Raw genomic sequence first — 18183 nt, forward strand, 5'->3', positions numbered from 1 at the left:
TCAAGCGCCAGAACAATTTTTGCGATAAATCTTTCGGTACTTTTTCTCTGGGCACCGAGTATGTCAGATAGAACATATTAATAGAGAGGAATTGACTAAGTAAACCCCCTTCACTCACGTAATTTCTTTTCAGATGTCCATTACTATTTATTATTTATCTTGCTTTTTTTTTCATTCTTATTGTTTCTTCCATTCATTTAGCGGCTTAGCGCTTGTCCTTAAATCTTACCCAGCGCAGCCTTACATACCAAACCAGGTAGAAAGACCCTCCGATCTAGGAAGTGTGATGGAGAACGACTCTCAACGAAAAAGAGGGGTCCTTAATTAGTTCTTTGTATCTATTCTTCAATTGATAAGTGCCCAATTGCTAACACAGTCAGTATCACGCTAGCTGAGCAGTGCTCAACTCTTTAAAAAAAAAAAAGTATCGAATATTCTTCTCCTTCAACTCTTTACCAGTGAACCAAGACTCAAACCTTCGCAAATCGGAGGTCCCGCAGAAAGAAACTCCCTCAGTCAGACGCTGATTTGAAAATCCCCAACCAACAAAATCCGAGGGACAAGAGACTATGGACACAGCCATTGACCTCTCAGATGCCTCCAAGGCCTTGGATCTGGCCAATATCCGCTTCCAGTTAATGTAAGTTTTTCGCATTTATTCCACGCTTAGACCTGCCCCGCAGTTGCACGGCAAAACGTCTAGACCAAAAACCAACGACCACAGAATTCCGAAACCCTGTGACATCCCTGGACTGATCATCATGTGTACTACTGCAGCCGACTCGAGGACACCATCACCTTCCACCTGATCGAGCGCGTCCAATTCCCCCTGAACAAGCCCATCTATTACCCCGGCGGCGTCAAGATTCCCGGCGAGGATGTCCCGCTCATGGATTACATGCTCCGCGAGCAGGAGCGTATCCAGTCGCGCGTACGTCGCTACCAATCTCCAGACGAGTATCCTTTCTTTCCGGACGTCCTCGAAGCTCCGATCCTGGCGCCGCTGAAGTATCCCAAGATTCTGCACGACAATGATGTGAACGTCAATCAGATCATCAAGCAGCGGTACGTTGAGAATATCCTCCCGGCCGTGTGTCCACAGTTTGGACGTGAAGATCGTGGTGAGACGCAGGAGAACTACGGGTCGGCGGCGACGGCGGATGTTAGCTGTCTGCAGGCGCTGTCTCGGCGCATTCACTTCGGCAAGTTTGTGGCGGAGTCGAAATTCCAAAAGGAGCCTGAGCGATTCGTCAAGATGATCAAGGAGAATGATCGGGCAGGGATCGATGCCGCGATTACCGATGCGAAGGTCGAGCGCAAAGTGCTGGAGAGGCTGGCACTGAAGGCGAAGACGTACGGAACTGATCCGGCATTCCCGACGGAGAACGGCGTTAAGATCAATGTCGGTGCTGTAGTTGCCATGTACAAGGTAAGCAAGGGGCAAGCTTTCTTCGGCTCAGAGCATCTTGCTAATACCGCCCAGGAATACGTCATTCCCTTGACCAAGGTCGTAGAGGTTGAGTACTTGATGCAACGCCTGAAGGGCACACAATGGGAGTAAACAAACGATAGATCAGGTTTTACGAAGATAGAGAACGAGCCATAAACGCGTGACGTATAAGAAAAAAAACGAGATCATAGAGTTATTAATAATTTTTTCAAAGCGGGATATAGGTACGCTATAGACAAAAGCGCAGAATAACTTTTTTCTATCATAAACCATGCCGTAACCATCATTCATACCGGGGGGTTAATGTACTCCTTCATCGCGTTGATTGCACCTTCGAGCTTATCCGCATCGAAGAGCATCAGACTTCCGCCGGTTCTGATGCCCGCTTCTTGGAACGCCCGTTTCGAGTCCGAGTGTCCCTCGTCATGCTTATGTGTATACTCTATGGAACCGAAGCAGCGCGCATGCTTCTCAAGGACCTCATCTTCGGGGTGGAAATAGAACTTCTCGACCTTATCTCCAGACGCCTTCTTCTTCTTCTTCTGCGGTCGCGAGTCCTCCTGGTCCAATTTCGACTCAATCTCCTCGTAAGTCTTCGACACGATCAGGTAGTGCGAGAACTGGTATGGCTCCTTGTCCTGGATAGCCCAAGCAATCTCTTCCATCAACATGGTGTACATCGGGGGCACAACTTCGGCGGGCATGTTGATCAATCGCTCGGTGAGGATCAGTCCGATCTGCGGGATAGGCGTTTGGGAGAGAAGCTGGGCAAGTGGAGCAAGGTCGGGGTTGGATGATGCTTTGCGCTGGAGGTAGGATATTAAATCTTTAATAACGGGTTTATCCTATTCGAGAGATTAGTAAGGGAATTCTTCTTGGGTTTCCGGTTTCTTGCGCGCAGCGTACCTTGTGTTCCTGGAGGTTGAGCACAGTCAAGAAGGCGTAAGGATCCGACTCAGCACCGTCAACTTTGACCGTCGATCCTAGCAACGGTTGCGCGAGGATCATGTCCGACAAAGCGGACATATCGAAAATCTGGGCATCGCAGTCGAAAAGTTGTCTGAGGAGGATTTTAAGGCCGTGGAAATCGATCGGCTGAGGGTCGAACCACTCAAAATCGACATTCACAATGTCCATATCCTGCGACCATCAATAGCGATTAGAAAAGAAAAAAAGAAAAGCCTTGATGTATGCAAGGGTGGGTTGATGTACCTCGTCGGAGTCATCATCGGCCACGCGAGGGTTGGTGCCGCCCATTTCGACATCGTTGTCTTTGATTTCCTTGCGCTTTACCATTGTGATTGTAGTTGTGGTTTCTGATGCGAAAATACGGTCAATTCGTGGGGGTATTTGTTTTGTTGAAGTTCTGCAGTTTTGAGCTTCATCGGGCGATAAAAGTTGCTCCGCTCTCGCTAAACCTTTTTCGAACATTTTATCGCGGGGGTCAACCAAAGTATATACTTTCGCTATATAGTGAGAAATTATTACCATCTAACAAGACAATTGAGCAAGATATATAGTCAGACGCCATACAAACACCCGGAATACTTTTATCCTTACTCACTCTTCTTGATTACTGGCGTATACTCATAAACTATCATATTCTATAGCCATTATCCAGAACTCATAACCCGTAATCCATAATCTCCCTAGAAACCATCACCTCGCAGGATCTATATATCCAACCTAACCACTCAAACATCCTGCTTCACATTCTCAACAGTATGCACCTCATACGACTCCATCCAAAAAAACCCCGCCACAACCCTCTCACTCCCAAACAACCCACATATCCCCCCTAACCCCCAACCGCCCCGTACCGTGAATATGCCAAAGCGTCTCATTTCTCAAATCCTGAAATAGCTAGAATGGGTCATCTGGAGGGAAGGGATGCAGGTGGCTTTGAAGCGGGATTCGAGGTCGTTGAAGAGGGTTTGGAAGTAGGGGTCTGCTCTTGGTTGTTCAGTTTCCGGGGGGGGGGGGTTGTTGGTGTTGACTTATGGGGTGCGGTTTATTGAAGGTTTTTGGGGGCTGTTTGTGTTTGACGTAGATGGTGGATGGTTACTGAGCGGTTTGGGGATGGTGTTGATGTTGGAGGTGTGGTTTAGATGCTGTCGTTTGGGTCACCGAGATTGGACTGGATTGCATTTTCCTAATGATCAGGTGTCCGCTCAACACTGACACCCCTGTCTTTTTTGAGACTGCATACTGGGAATTGAGCTCTTAAGGGGTAGTATTAGAAAGCTATCATAGATGAAAGCGAATTGGAACATGAGAAACTCGAAAACCCGGCCAATAAGTTCTATGTCGGTTTTGATATTCGTATGTAGATCTAGATCGGATCGCGTGATGGTGTTACCCAAAACCACTACCAAGCCAAACTTACCCTAACCCTGCCCAACTAGCTTCCCAAAGAATTCAAAAGAAAAACAAAGTTCTTTTCCTTACCAGGCCGACCGATGATTCAATCACATCGACCAAGTTGCAATACAACAGTAACTGGTATTCCCCTTCCAGATATTGTTGTAATGCGCCCCACCTATGATCTCAGCGACCTCCCCCATGACATCACAACATAGCATCCAAGAGCGTATAAAGCATACCTTCTGACCACACTATTCCTAGCTCAATTCACTCAACTCTCTAATCCCAACTATTATTTGACTACTCAATCAGACTTATCTCTTTCCTATTCAAACGTTCTACCACACTCTCAATCTACCCAAGATGTCTTCAAGAGGTCAATCCAGCGTCGGCGGCCCCGCCGTCTACGAAGCAGGCGATCAGCGCACCCAACCCCAGTCCGTCATTAACGAGCAGGAGCGCTACAACGAGGGCCAGAGACATAGCCACAAGAACTTGGATTCTAGTATGTCTATCCTTTTCACTTCTTTTCCTCCCCTGACATCTAGTCATGGGTACGTTGCCTGGGCGGTGCTAACTAGTTGAACAGAGGACGAGCGCTCCATCGCCAACAAGCTCGCTGCTCGCGAGAAGCAGCCTGATCCCAGCCATCACCATAACGACGACATTGATCCCGAGGCGGCGATTAGCCAGAAGAACCCTACTCAACCAGTATGTTCATGTTCCGTTCCTCTCAGGGCGAATAGTCGAAGGACGACGTGACTGACTTGGAGTTCCAGGCCAAGATGCATGGAAACGAGCCGTCGAAAGGAGCCAAGATTGATCGGGAGCTCCAGTTGGAAGATGAGCAGAGATTGCGGGAGAAGGGGATCAAGAAATAATCTTGCATTGGGAGTCATGGGTAACGAACAAAAAGGCTATGCTTTTCGGGTTGTAAGGTTGGCTTAATATGGCATCTTCTGTACTTTTAGCATGTACTGGTTGACGAAATAATGGGAATAAGTCATAATTGACGTGCATGTTTGGAGTTTGTTTCTATATCCTTTGCCAGTATGCAACATTAAGAATGGTATGGGATGGGATCTATATATACGTCTTGCCATTGGCTAGGTCGTTGTCTCGTAATCAGCGTGCTCTCTACCTGGAATCTCAGGTACTTCTCTCTGTTTATAGCCACGGTGCAGCCATGGGGGGTTGGGGTTTTATGTCAGCGTCCGTGGCACGGATCATTAAGCTGAATACTACAGCAAGTGGCTGCGGATTGTACCAAAGTTGACTTGGAGCGAGGGACCATTCAATGGGGCCAACCTAGCCTTCTTCAACAAATTTAGGGTCGTCCTCGTGCGGTTCCGCAAAGGCGGTATTCCAATAGCTCTCAACTTTCTCGCATATACCCACTTTGCCTTCCCACGTCTTGAATTTAATATCAGGATTGCAGCTGACCCATTTGATCTCCTCCCAATAGGCCTTCTCGATGTCAAGTCCAAAACGGCGCAGGACGTCTTCTGGAGCAGTCCATGCGCGCCCCTCCGTTCCATCCGGTCGAAGGGTGGGTGCGGTTTCCCAGTTCGCCCCGAAGACATCCTCAGCAGGGTTGAACTTGGGATAATTGGCATGAACGAAGAATACACGAGGAGGCTTGTCCACCGAAGGATCCTGAACTCGCCATTTGCCTTCACTTGTCAACGCGTGGTCTCCGATTGGATCCGATTGTGCCATAGCCGAGCCAGAAAAGCCATCGGGTCTGTGATGACCGAGCGCTTGAACTCTCTCACTAACTGCATAGTAAGGTTCACCCACGGCTGTGGCAGCTTGCAGGAACGTTTCTTTGTCACCCTCGCCAGGTGCACCTTGAGACAATAGGCGGAAGTAATGCGACGGTCCATAGTAGTTATAATACGCAGCAAGGAGCATTGTGACATAATGGGTCTTCTTCGATACAAGGAAGACGCCGGTCTCCGATGATTGCCTCTCTGTCATCGATGGTATCAGTTGCCGAGAGATGTTGTAATACGCTGGAGAAACCGAGGACGCCCAGAAATCGGGCCAGGTTACCAAGCCAGTGGATATGAACGGCTCATGGTTGAGCAATATTTCGGGCTTGTCCAATGGAAAGCAATCGGCATCCATCCAAACAACTTCCTCGAAGGAGGAAAAGAGGACCGCAAAGACCTTTAGTTGGTAATGTTGGATGACGTCCTTTCCTACAACATCAGACAGTATCAGGCACCGTGCACCCATGTCCGGGAGGACATCCTGGCAGATACCTTTCTCATATTCGCCTGCATCCTTCATATACACTTCCACGGGTAAGGTTGACCCCGTACGGCGCAGCATCCGCAAGGACGACAGAAATACGGGAAGATAGGAACCCCCGGCGGTCGTGACTAGACCCCGTGTCCCAGGAGAATGAACAGGACGCAATTTCCTTGCGGCCCTGATAGCATCGAGATAATTTGCATGTGCTTCTTCCATCGCTCTGACCTCACTCTCCCCAAGAAGAATGAAGTCAGGACGCGGATCAACAGTTGTAGCATTGAAATGAACCGCACTCACACGATCGCGGAGCGTGGGAGAAGGGCAATTCGGAGCGTGTGCATCTAAAATTGACCTGAACACTTTCCAAAAAGCAATCTGACGTTCTGTGAGAGGGACCTCAAAGGCAGTGCTAGGAACCGTCGAAACAGGAGGCGGAGTCCAATAAAAATAAAAAGTACAAATGAGAATTAATGCAGCCGTTGCTGAGAGGACAGTCCTCAGCCGACCGGGCCGGAAGATTGACATTGCTATTGTTTGATAGTCGGTTGCAATTGATAGGCAGAGTATACCGTTGAAAAAGCTACAATGGGGACTATTTATGTTGACCCGGTGGCGCGAACACAGGTTTGAACACTTGAGATATCTCCTCCCAATTGCTGATGTCAAATTAAAACAGTCCTAGCCAGCAGCATAATCAGCATGACAGGCGATGTCGACAGCAATGAGGTCCAATACTCGGTGGTTCCGACCGAGATCAGGAGGTCTTTCAAAAGGCCAACGGAGGGTGTCGATCCGAAGTGGCCGAGGCAGCGACTGTCGCAATAGCTAGCACTCGACAAGTGGATGACAAGCTTTTCAATGTATTGAAATTCTTACTGAAGCTTCAGAAGCCGGCGATCTTCTCGACCCAAGTGTCGGTTGTTTGTCTTCAACGGTCCCAATCTCTAAACTTGGGTGATCTGATATATCCTGTCCTGAGTATACATCGATCGAAATTCCAAAAAAAAAAAAAAAAAAAAAAAAAAACAGAAATTGCTGCCCCTGTGTGAAAGGCGGTGGCAGAAACGAGGTGCATAAATCCAGACGAGGCTATAGGAGAAAAAAAGCTGAGCATAATCATTTTGTCCCGATTTTTGCTCCTTACTCTAACTTCAAAGGAGTAAGTTTCTCGAGGATCCACCCTTCGCACCTTCGTCCTAGAAGAGTCCAGAGCTCAGTTGTATTCTGAGGTACGGGAGACTGTACCCTTGGGAATGTTTAGGCGCTTCCCAATCGTTGGACGCTCATAGGTGGAGGGACAAGCTATGCCAATTTTAGAACCATATCACGGATACCTCCTACCTATAGTGAGTGGATATCCAAAACTCTAGAAACCACCTTTGGTGAGGTGAGTATTAGGTGATTAGAATACCCTAAATAGCATGGTCGTAGTACGGAATACTACTAGGCTTTTCCAGAGGAATTGTCGAGATATGTACATATATACACAAAAGTCCTTGTACCGACGGAGTAGTCAATTCCTAGTACTTCAACAAAGTTCATCCTTTGGAGACTAGACAGTGGGTCTCGCGCTGGTATTGCCGGCAGATCTGTGCAACGGGAACTGGTCTAGAGAATCCTCTTCAACTTGGCTGGAAATGCCAAAAAAAAAAGACTCTGAAACTTTCCACCCCCACGTGACGGCACATGATTCCGATGATCTTGCATGGTAGAAGGCCGTTGGAATCACAATCATTTGCTTGTCTTTATTGAGACTCGACTACCTCCAGGCTTCGCAGTTAAATCCAGTGTCCCCTCTTTTTGATTTTTAATTTTTATTCTTCTTCTTTTTCGTCCCCTTTTATTTTAAACAGGGGTACAGGACCAGGGTACGGCCCAATACGCCAAATTAGGTACTGTATGGACTCCAGTGCGAGTGGCAAACACTGAACCCGGTTCTCGTCGTCATAGAGTTGAGGCTTTTTTAACTTGATACATTCTGGTGACGAGAATCCCGAGAGTTGAACTAATCAATATCAACTTACCTCTTCCTGGTTAGTTGCGAAATCTTCATTTCGGCTCTGCGATGAACTAATTGATATTAAAAGGCGGGCAAAGCCGCAACGATCGTCACTTATTGTCCGTCTTCACTCAGGGCGAAACAGAACTCACCCACCCAGTAGATTGTTCGCTGATAAATTCTGAATTAACTAATTCACTACGGCCATCCATTGGATCTCCCACTTCTTCCATCCTTCCTTCTCGCTCGCACAACCCTTCATCCTTTGGAATCGTCCTAAACTTAGTGGTTATTTGTCGATCGCTCTATCATCATCTATGGCACCCCGCAACGCGGGTCATTTCCGCTGCTCCGCATCCCCTGTTCTTGTTAATCTTAGCCTTTCAAGACTATCGGTTCGATAGCAGGTCGTCCGGGTCCTAATATGGAGCCGGCTTCTAAAGCGCAAACCCGCAAATCAACCTCCGCCGGGGACCAAGCGCCTCGGAAAAGACGCAAAAGGACTGTAGTGACTGGGGCAGCGGAGGACTGCTTCACATGTGCCCGGCAAGGCTTTCCCTGCGACCGGCGACGCCCCTTTTGCTCCCAATGCCTTGACCATGGCCGAGAATGCTCGGGATATAAGACGAAATTGACCTGGGGTGTCGGCGTTGCTAGCCGCGGAAAGCTCCGGGGATTGTCGCTTCCTGTAACAGGGTCACAACCGGCTGCGACACCGTCAGCAGCGTCTGGCCCCATAGACTTTCAGAGGCAGCCGGAAAATGGTTCGCCATCAATATCACCACCGTCTTACAAGTCTCTCCCAGTCTTAACTTCGCTGGCGGCGTCACCTGTGCCTCAAGAACCGCAGCGGTCGCCGTCGGTCCCAGAAGCCCATAGGAATACGACCTGGATACCTGGCGTACCTGACCCCCAAACGTGGCCTACCGGTTCTCCTCTCTCGGTACATCGTGGCCCGTGGAATGAACTAGATCAGCACGAAACAGGGACGTTAAACGACGCATCGAAACCACCACCCTCTCACAAGAGACCGGATCCGTCAACAGGCTGTCATAATGCGGCGGTCGATGCGGACTTATGGTCTAACCAGACACAAGCGTCAGTGATGATGTCACAGTCGTCATGCCCAAAGACTGCCAGAAAAAGTAACGCAACAGAGGAAGAAGTCACGGGAAAGGAGCAAGAAAGTACAGACAGTGCGCTACAAATGGCCACTTGTCATTCACCCTCGCTATCGCAGTTACTTTTAGCACGCTCCGTCGGACGTACTCCTCGTCTTCGGTATTTAATCAGCTACTACGCTGAAGTCATAGCGCCGATGATCGTTGCCTTCGATGGCCCAGCAAACCCGTTCCGCACGTATGTCTTGCGCTTAGCACAGGAGAGCCTATCTCTTCAGGAAGCTATAGCTACGTTATCCACAAGTAACTTACGGCAGAGACACGAGCGGAGGATGAGGTCGACCGAACGAACCCTTCCAGCTCGCCTATCGTCGTTAGCCCACCGGGCTTTGACGGACGAGGCCTTCCGAGATGAATACGGTGTATTGGGACCTGACGGATTCGCTCGGGAGGAACAATTTCACCGAGGTATGGCTGTCAAGGCTCTAAATATGGAACTGGCCGACCCGCATGAGAGACTATCGGATTCTGTCCTTGCAACACTGCTGGTACTTTGTTTGTTCCACGTCTGTGATACTGGGGTCGCTCAATTCAAGACCCAGTTCGCTGGTGTGACGAAGTTGCTGGCTATTCGAATGCGCAATTCGCTCCGGATATCAGAGGAGTTGAAGTGGTTCATTCGTATGTTCACCTGGTTTGACACGATGACGGCCACCACCAATAATCGTGAAACCCAACTTCGCGGTACCTGCTTGGATATTGCCACTGTTTCGGACGGCGAATGGGGACTGGAGAACCTTGCCGGATGTGACCCAAGCCTATTCAAATTCATTGCCCAGTTAGGTCGCCTAAATCTTTTAAGTCAAGACCGAGAGAGTAGGGCGCCGGCACTTCCAGACGTGTTTGTCCCCTCTTCGACTCCTCCGCCGTCCATGACATACTACTACCCGTCAGGTTCGCTGACGTCAGATATGTCTGTGGCAAGCGATTCATATTCACTTCCGCTGCCGTATCCATCACAATCAAGTGACCACACAAGGCGACCCTCATCGCCGACCTTTTGGGCTGAGTGGTATTCGTTACGGCAGAAGCTTGAGTCATGGCGCCTTCCAGGCCAGCCTAGCCAGCCCTTTAATGCTGGCTTCGCGCCTATCGCAACGACTACAAATGCCTATATTTCGCCACCTTCATCACCGTCATCTCACTCCGTTATTGCTCCTCAGAACCTTGAGGATGTTTTCCACATTTCCGAATCATTCCGTCACTCTGCAATCCTTTACACTGAGCGACTTGCGTATCCGGATCTGCCATCGAACCATCCTCGCATTCAATTTCTTGTGCACCGTGCAATGCAACATATATCGTCAGTCAAATCAGACGTGTATTTACTCTGGCCGCTTTTTATTACTGGCTCGGAGTGTGTGCTTGAAAGCCATCGTACATTCATCAGAGAGCGCTGCAATGACATCTCTAAAGATTCCGGGTTTTTGAATAACCTCTCGTGTCTGGAGCTTTTGGAAAAAATATGGATGGAGATCCCCACCGCCACCGAAGTTGGTGATGACACTGGCCGTGCATCACGTGGTACATATCTGGACCCATTTGGAGATGTCGTGTCGGCAGCGGCTCCTTATTGCGAGACATCGGTGTCTTTACCGGTTGGCAGACCACATGGGTTCCGATGGCACCAGGTGATGCAGGCCAAACGGGCCGAGGGAGAATATATGGTGGTGTGACAGGATGATGAATGTACCCATGAGTACAAAATAATAATAATACTGCAGGTAGACCTATGTGGTCTCTGGCGGTCTTGCTTCACGATATATACATATATACACATATAGCTAGATATATTATAAATACGGATCGAGCTTGAGGGAGTTTCACCTGTGTACAGATAATATAATATCTACCTAAGAGAATCAAACTTATACACCTTTTATTCAGAGTTGAGTCCCTCTACCGGTGTAACATGATCACTTGAAACCCATAACTGCCTGGAGAAACACTTTCTACCACAGCAGCGCGACGCAAATGACCATTCACTAATAATGCCCCGCCATTTCATGACCCGATATAAGTTTCATAAACCCAATGTCAGATCCACCTGTAACGAGCCCGGCTTCGCCAGCGTGTCAGGCGCTCATTTGCCGATTTCGAACTCCACTAGTCGGAGATTTATGTATATGCACCCTGATAACCGCAGGAAAAAAAAGGTGGAGGTGTTTGGGCTGGGAAATCCATTATTGGGCGCATGTATGTACATACATGGTCCTACATTCCTGTGGAAGGATCAGGAGGGGTCGCATCTTCTCATCGGTAAGTTTGATAGGGTTGCCTAGTGGTTGGTGAGACTCCGTTCGGCCACGTTAGTTAGCGTGGAGAACATGCCCATCTGCACGTTCTGTCAGAAATGGGGGGGGGCGTACAACCCTCTCCTGGACTGCCTATAGGAGTTACTACAAACTACTTACTGTGAGGGGGTACGCCAGTACTAACTGTACCCACTAGTGCCACAGATGTAGCTATGACGACGGACAGGAACTCTACTTTTTTGGCGCTGCACTTTGAGCAGTCGAATACGAACTAGTTGAGCGTCGCGGAAGGCGGAAAGCTGCATGCGCTTGCGACTCTAGTAGTTTGGAGGTGTGTTGTGTCCAGCCCCCCGTTCAGGTACTTTGATCGCCTGTGTTTGGCTGAATAAGGGGTTTGTTTGGTTCACTGGAAATCCGGCGCTACTACTACTAGTATCTGCGCAAGGTGCATTAGTATGTATGTATGTTTCTCTGTATGTTGGTTTATGGGGTGGTATTGAACGGCTTTGATTGATACTTGCTGGGCAAACTGGGTCCCATTTCATGTCTGACATGCTGACTAGGGCTCAGGGTAAGGGCTGCGGTCACGCGCACAATAATGCTCGTTTCAGCTCACCTCCTGCCCATCCTTCAGCTTGATTGGTATGGGGCCGGGTTGGAGGAGTCGAGGATGATTGAGACAGACCTACGTATGCATTTGGGGATAAATATGGACCTGGACTAATCATACGACAGGTCAAGTGCTGCAGACCTGTTTTGAGGTGAATTCTTCATCCGGGCTGAGTATGCAGGATTCAGGTCTCCTTTGTTGCTCATTTTGGGAATAAGTTGTGGTAATCCAGGCTGGAATATGAATGCTTACTGGACTAGAATGTGGTACGTACCGTACGTACTAAATTAGGTAACCATGTATGTACCAGTACATACCGTACATAATGGTCGCAGAATTCTGAAAAGCAAGTTTTTCTCATATATCATAATAAGACGGTTGGTAATATATCGGCCGGATGGTGTAGTTGGTTATCACGTATGCTTAACACGCATAAGGTCCTGGGATCGAGCCCCAGTCTGGTCATAGATTTTTGCTTTTTTTGTTTACCTTTTTTTTACCTTTTTCATTCTCTCTAGTTTTTCTTTTTCTTTAACCTCTGAGCTTTGAGCACTGTTACACAGCTGAGTTGAACCAAAGGAGGCGGCTATATTTAATTGAAGCTGTTGTTACACTTGCTTCTGTTACACTTCCATTAAATCTTTTTCCCTTAGCCGCCCTAGCCAACTTTTTGAACACCAGATCAAGAGGAAAGAAATTCTGAGACTCTGTAGTTGAACAACCCTTGGGACATTATCCTTATTCTTCCCACATGCAAAACCGTTCCCGCAGTAAAACGACTAGAAACACTTCACCGCCAGGAAGGATTCTAGATCGGTTTCTAGAGCAAGGGCAAAGTGAAAACTCTGTTGGTGGGCCTTGGCTGTGGAGAAAGCAGCTGCTTTGACTTTTTTTTTTGATGACGACAAAAGTACCCAGTGTCCCGTGTGAACCTGACGTTGACTTCCCCCTTTGGGTGATTATCTTACTGTTCGGCCTCCTTTGATTCAGATTTCTGTCTTGTGTACTCCGTGTTATGTACTCCGGCGCAAGTAAGACCCAGAGTGATGACTGAGCCCGCAATCGTCTAATATATTGTTCTAAATTAATCCCGCAGGTGGCTGAGGGGGATGTTTATCACATCACATATCACACCTCGGCCAGCCTATGCAATTGAACCGTTGACGCCGACCATAGCGGCAGTAACGGGGCTAAACCTCATTTATGGAATTATCATTGACAGGCTAGCGATTTGGCCTTCATTTCATCTGATCCTAATCTTATAGTTTACCAGTAGTACTGTAAGCCGTGTAACACTAGTGATCCGTCTTCTTGAAAGTCTTTGTACCATTGGGTAAAGTCTACCCACGCACACATACAGACACCCACGGAAATTTTTAAATTAAAAATGAAATAAAGTAAAATAAAAGAAATTGAGCCTGAGAGAGAGACCTGGTTGTCTGTGATCTCATTCAAGGTTGAGTGAGAAGACCGTCTGAGATGACTGGTCAGTGTTGTCTTCTTATCTTGTTTTTGAGACGAATCGGTACAACTCACCCAAATACAGTACAGATCACTATTTATTGCGACTTTGCGTGCAACTGTACACAAAATAATCCAGCTTTTTAAATAAGTTTTAGTCATTCAGATGTGTCCTATCTTTCCTTTTTTTTTTACTTCCTCTGCCCCTCTACCGAGTCCTTCCGCGCCGAATCCTTCAAATTGCGGTCTGTTTAACGAAGCCTGATCGTGTTGTACACTTGCTGCCCAGCAGCGGTAAAGCCCAGCAACCGACTGTTGCCCAACAACCATTGTTTTGGTGGATGGGGGTCTGTGGATATCCTGATGGTCCTGTGGGCATTTATGTCATAAGAGTCCCACCGACCTAGAACCCCTCTAGACGATGAGCTTGTTTATCTGGAACCAGAGATTTGAATATGGAACCATGGGATAGTGCGGGAAACTACCATGGAACGGATCATCTTAAAGCTAACCATGTAACAGGCACAGTCTGTACTGAACGTTTTAATTCGTACAGTCTGCATCTTCACTGCATCCTTCTCCAGCACTGGCTAGGCACACTATGCCATGATTCATTCGCAGCTGTGATCTCAAGGTCTGCGCTGCCACCTCTCCACTGTTAGGCAATCGTGCGACGACGACACGGGTTCAAAACAAGGCGAGCGGAATTCTCGTAGAACGAGCCTTCATTCAGCTGACAAGCCTCTGATCCATGATCGTATCGACCTGAGTAGATATCTGCTTTACTGTGAGCCACCTTTGTGGCAACTTAGACCCGCGCCCGTATCCGCGCCCTCAAAGCTGGGTTCCAGGCTTCCACCCGCTGTATGGATGGATATCAAGATGGTGTGATGGGAGACCGGACGTACATCAGCCTGCGGATGCCTTAGGTACGAGTCACCTTGGTACATGACTCTGATCTTGTAGGGTCGAGTCGGCCAATGGGGCTGCATGTCTAATAGAATGGTGATGCATCGGATTACTCACGATGGGGGCTCACGAAGAAGGATGACTGGATATATATGGTTGATATCGCAATTTTGACTCCTAGCTAATCGGATGTTACCAATCGTAACGCCTGGATTCGGCTGCCATTTTGTGCCCTATCCAGTCAACCTAGTGGGCACCCAGACTACTACTAGTAGGCGATGCCCAACTAATCGAGGCTCCAAATGACTCGTTCTTCAGCACGACATAGTATAAATATATAACGTATCATATGTGCACCGACAAGATGATCAACTTCAAACTTTTCCATGAGGAACTCAAATGTGCATAGCTTCTATATATGTAAAAAGGCTGTTTTCTTCAAAATGACAATTGGCATTTCTACTATGGTTGAGTCCCTACATGCAAGCTGAAAAGTACTCTAAGCGTACCGTACCATACCGTACCATACTAAACCAAACCAAACCAAACCAGAAACCAAACGAAACGGAAGCGAATGGGACCAAATTAGCGTTGTGAAATTTTACACCAGGGCCCCCACACCCTTACCCGCCGCGCCCCCCGTTCCCGTGGTCTCTTTCACCATCCATTACAAAAGCGCTTGGGGTTCGCCTGCGCGCTCTCTCCCCTTCGCCGTTTACTTACTCTATTTATCACACCCTCAAAAGGGTTCACTTGCACAAACACATTCAATCACCCCAACCAGCAGTCGCATGGTTCCCTAGACCGACTCCTGGATTATCAACATATATAGAACGATAGACCTCCCAGGAACCTGCTCGAAACCTCCGTTGGATTCAGTCCCGTTCGCTTCAAGGATCCAATTTCGCCTCGCACACAGATCAACCACCTTTTCCGTCCGACGATTGACGACGTTCAAATGCACTCTCGGCACATAACACCCTGTTCCTCCTCTCCCCTACAAACCGTGCCTCGGTGACGGTCCTCATCGATCTTCCGATTTCGTTGTCCTTTGCATCGGCGTCGATCGGTTTGTTCTGAGCGATATCCTGTACAATATATCTGGGTTGTCCTTTCAAATTTTTCTCCTTATATTTTTTTTCTATTATTTTGATTTATCGTTTTCTTGAGTAGTTTGGTTACTTGGGACTCTATAAAAAGTTATCGAATTTTGTTACTCGCCTTTACTACCAGCATCGCGAGCCGATTCTTATGCTCAACTTCCGATAATGTATCATTACGCCAGTCCACCTCCTGGGTGGTCATCCCATTATATGACTTCACCTCCAACATCTCCTCACTACGCATACTACGCCACCCAGATCGCCAATCCTTACGGTTCTCCTCGACCAGCGTCGAAGCGCCATAGTCGCAAAGCCAGCTATGCGGGTACTAAAGAAGGATGGCAACCTGCCGGGTACGGAACGACGTTCTACGAAGCGATGCCTGAATACAGCACGCCGCCGCGCAAGCACGATAATGTAAGTGCTTTTTTTGGTGGCTCTACGTCCTGTCATCGTCGCCGCAGTACCATGGCCAATGCCCCCGCCGATCCCTGGGATAATGCTAGTCCGCGCCCGTCGCACTCGACCCGGAAACGACCCATCTTTGTTGATGTGGTCGACGACGGATTCGAAGACGCGCCACGATTCGCCTTCCACGAGGAAGCTAGCCAACCCCGTCGATTTTCGTCTTCGTCTCCACGCAAACCAAAACCACCCACTGATTACTCTTGTTATTCTAATCAGGTTCCTGTCTATGAAGACGATTCACCGAAGCGGTCCCGCGCACGTCGCCAGTCCACCTCCACGCGGAACCCATCGAAGCCTAAGCCTGCGACATCATCTAAGCCGCTTCCCAAGGCAACGGAGGAGGATGCGGCCAAAGCTGGCATACCCCCGGGTTATTCGATCAAGAACTGGGATCCTACCGAAACGCCTATCATTCTCCTGGGCAGTGTATTCGATGCGAACTCTCTAGGCAAGTGGATCTACGACTGGACGGTCTTCCACCACGGTGCTTCGACCCCGATGGCGGATGTTGCGGGTGAGTTGTGGTTGTTGTTGATAAAGTTGGCCGGTAAGATCAAGAGGGCCGATGAGTGTGTGGATCGGATCAAGCATACCGATGCCCACGAAGTGGTGGAGGATTTTTTGGAGAGTGGGGAGCGCTTGTGGGCGCGGTTTAAGAAGTTGCTGAAAACCTGCGAACAGTTTATGTGGAAAGCGGCCAAGCGAGAAGGTGGTAAGGGCAGCGTGTCGATGGGCCGCAATGCAGGGTGTGAATTTGTCGAGACGATATTCGGTCGCGACCGCGAATTGGAGAGCACGGAGAAATTGATGAATAGCATTCGTCTATGGAACATGCGTTTTGACGCCAACTGCGAGGACATTCTTCGACGACCGTCGGCTTAGTCCTCATGAAACATTTGCGATATCTTACCGGGCATCGGGCCCAACCAAAAAAGTAATAGTGATTGATTTTAGTTTCTTTCATCTTCAAGGGTCGGGAATGGATAATCGGACCTGCAGGGCAACATCGAAGCTACTATTTGAGCTTCCTCGGCATTTTACATTTCGACCTGTCGGATTGCATTTGAGCGCGTTTGATTTGGCTTACTGACTGGATTGCTCTGCTGTCGGTTATTCCAGGGAACATGGCTGCTATCAGCGCAGATCCCCTCTGACGCTTTTACTGATTTACTTGTTTCTACTTTCCTTTGTCGTTCTCATTTTTCTTTGGGCACTTTTAATTCTCTTTCATTCTGCTTACCACTGGGACGGGGCTTTGCTTTCTTGTCTGGCGTATGCTGGGTCATCGGGAGTCATTTGCATTTCTCTATTGCAAGCTGGAGCCCATGGCTTTTCTTTGTCTTCGATGATACCATTTTGCGACTCGTTCTATCTCGGCCACGGTTGGTTTGATTCTTTCGTTGCGCGACGTCTTGAATTGGGAACCGGACATCGTATATAGACACCCACTACCATCGTACCGATAGACATTCAATTTTTACTACTTTTGGCCTTTCTCATCTATCCTCTTCCCCACCTCCTCCACTTAGTAAACACTACTGGAAGTAAATAGTTAGGTTGTACTAGGTCCTAGCGCAAAAAAGGCTGATGTCATCTGACATGCATGCAACCCCTCAATGCGATGCGGAGATCAGGGTCACCAACCGCCGCTCATCCCGCCACGCCCGGCTCTTCCAACAGATGACTTGGTTGCATCTCCTCTGGCCTGGGTAGGCTATCCGCGGAGCTAAATCGTGATGTAACTCTTGTTCTGGTACAGTATGTGACCTGGAATTTCTTTCTAGCTGTATAGGTACGGTGTACACGTTGTTAATAGTATTGTATTCTGTGATTCGTACATAGTAGTAGTACAATAGTTGTTGGTGATAGGTATTATCTAAGATTTAAGGCTGATGGATCTTATGCAAGGCTGGGAATTAGTGGGCTATTTAAGGTATCAATCAGGGTTCATCTTCCTTTGTGTATATACTCACGTAAGCTGAGTTGATAAGGATGGGCAAGTTAAGTCCGTGGGAGGCTTGTTGAACCCTATCTCTGCGGTTCATGTTGGGTGAGATGTCATGTACCTACTAGGAAGAAGGGGGTAGATTGCGGTTGTTGAATTTAAGGGTAAGCTTATATTGG

General features: G+C 48.2%; 6 protein-coding genes and 1 non-coding gene across 7 annotated transcripts; 5 read left to right on the forward strand and 2 right to left on the reverse strand.

Moving 5' to 3' along the window:
• Nucleotides 1-412: 412 nt before the first annotated feature.
• Nucleotides 413-1648, forward strand: BDW43DRAFT_57417 (chorismate mutase ARO7). The gene is made up of 3 exons (XM_032050257.1): nucleotides 413-640; nucleotides 778-1429; nucleotides 1484-1648. Exons 1-3 carry the CDS (start codon nucleotides 570-572, stop codon nucleotides 1559-1561), a joined length of 801 nt encoding a protein of 266 aa, XP_031901398.1. The 5' UTR covers nucleotides 413-569; the 3' UTR covers nucleotides 1562-1648.
• Nucleotides 1484-2829, reverse strand: BDW43DRAFT_57408 (protein-transporting protein BCP1). Its single transcript, XM_032050256.1, has 2 exons — nucleotides 2357-2829; nucleotides 1484-2295 (listed from the first exon to the last, which is right to left on the reverse strand). Exons 1-2 carry the CDS (start codon nucleotides 2585-2587, stop codon nucleotides 1738-1740), a joined length of 789 nt encoding a protein of 262 aa, XP_031901399.1. The 5' UTR covers nucleotides 2588-2829; the 3' UTR covers nucleotides 1484-1737.
• A 1348-nt stretch (nucleotides 2830-4177) lies between these two features.
• Nucleotides 4178-4695, forward strand: BDW43DRAFT_310226 (uncharacterized protein; the record flags this gene model as incomplete). Its single annotated transcript, XM_032046872.1, has 3 exons — nucleotides 4178-4319; nucleotides 4404-4525; nucleotides 4594-4695. The coding sequence occupies 3 exons, from the start codon at nucleotides 4178-4180 to the stop codon at nucleotides 4693-4695; spliced, it is 366 nt and encodes a 121-aa protein (XP_031901400.1).
• A 147-nt stretch (nucleotides 4696-4842) lies between these two features.
• Nucleotides 4843-7081, reverse strand: BDW43DRAFT_273532 (alpha-mannosyltransferase). Its single transcript, XM_032041633.1, has one exon. The coding sequence runs from the start codon at nucleotides 6596-6598 to the stop codon at nucleotides 5123-5125; it is 1476 nt and encodes a 491-aa protein (XP_031901401.1). The 5' UTR covers nucleotides 6599-7081; the 3' UTR covers nucleotides 4843-5122.
• Nucleotides 7082-8127: 1046 nt separating this feature from the next.
• On the forward strand, nucleotides 8128-10929 carry BDW43DRAFT_318849 (transcription factor domain-containing protein; the record flags this gene model as incomplete). Its single annotated transcript, XM_032048770.1, has 2 exons — nucleotides 8128-9170; nucleotides 9213-10929. The coding sequence occupies exons 1-2, from the start codon at nucleotides 8497-8499 to the stop codon at nucleotides 10927-10929; spliced, it is 2391 nt and encodes a 796-aa protein (XP_031901402.1). The 5' UTR covers nucleotides 8128-8496.
• A 1580-nt stretch (nucleotides 10930-12509) lies between these two features.
• BDW43DRAFT_t91 lies at nucleotides 12510-12583 on the forward strand. Its single transcript has one exon. It is a non-coding gene; the product is annotated as a tRNA-Val (tRNA).
• Nucleotides 12584-15756: 3173 nt separating this feature from the next.
• Nucleotides 15757-16941, forward strand: BDW43DRAFT_310229 (uncharacterized protein; the record flags this gene model as incomplete). Its single annotated transcript, XM_032046873.1, has 1 exon — nucleotides 15757-16941. One exon carries the CDS (start codon nucleotides 15757-15759, stop codon nucleotides 16939-16941), a length of 1185 nt encoding a protein of 394 aa, XP_031901403.1.
• Nucleotides 16942-18183: the final 1242 nt, after the last annotated feature.

Source organism: Aspergillus alliaceus (genome assembly GCF_009176365.1).
Source record: "Aspergillus alliaceus strain CBS 536.65 unplaced genomic scaffold BDW43scaffold_16, whole genome shotgun sequence".
Lineage (NCBI taxonomy): Eukaryota > Fungi > Ascomycota > Eurotiomycetes > Eurotiales > Aspergillaceae > Aspergillus > Aspergillus alliaceus.

Coding starts and splice junctions, on each gene's coding strand:
- BDW43DRAFT_57408 (XM_032050256.1), bottom strand. CDS start 2,587: ATGGACATTGTGAATGTCGATTTTGAGTGGTTCGACCCTCAGCCGATC. Junction 2,296..2,356: donor TCAACCTCCAGGAACACAAG/GTACGCTGCGCG, acceptor TCTCTCGAATAG/GATAAACCCGTTATTAAAGA.
- BDW43DRAFT_273532 (XM_032041633.1), bottom strand. CDS start 6,598: ATGTCAATCTTCCGGCCCGGTCGGCTGAGGACTGTCCTCTCAGCAACG.
- BDW43DRAFT_57417 (XM_032050257.1), top strand. CDS start 570: ATGGACACAGCCATTGACCTCTCAGATGCCTCCAAGGCCTTGGATCTG. Junction 641..777: donor AATATCCGCTTCCAGTTAAT/GTAAGTTTTTCG, acceptor GTACTACTGCAG/CCGACTCGAGGACACCATCA. Junction 1,430..1,483: donor CTGTAGTTGCCATGTACAAG/GTAAGCAAGGGG, acceptor AATACCGCCCAG/GAATACGTCATTCCCTTGAC.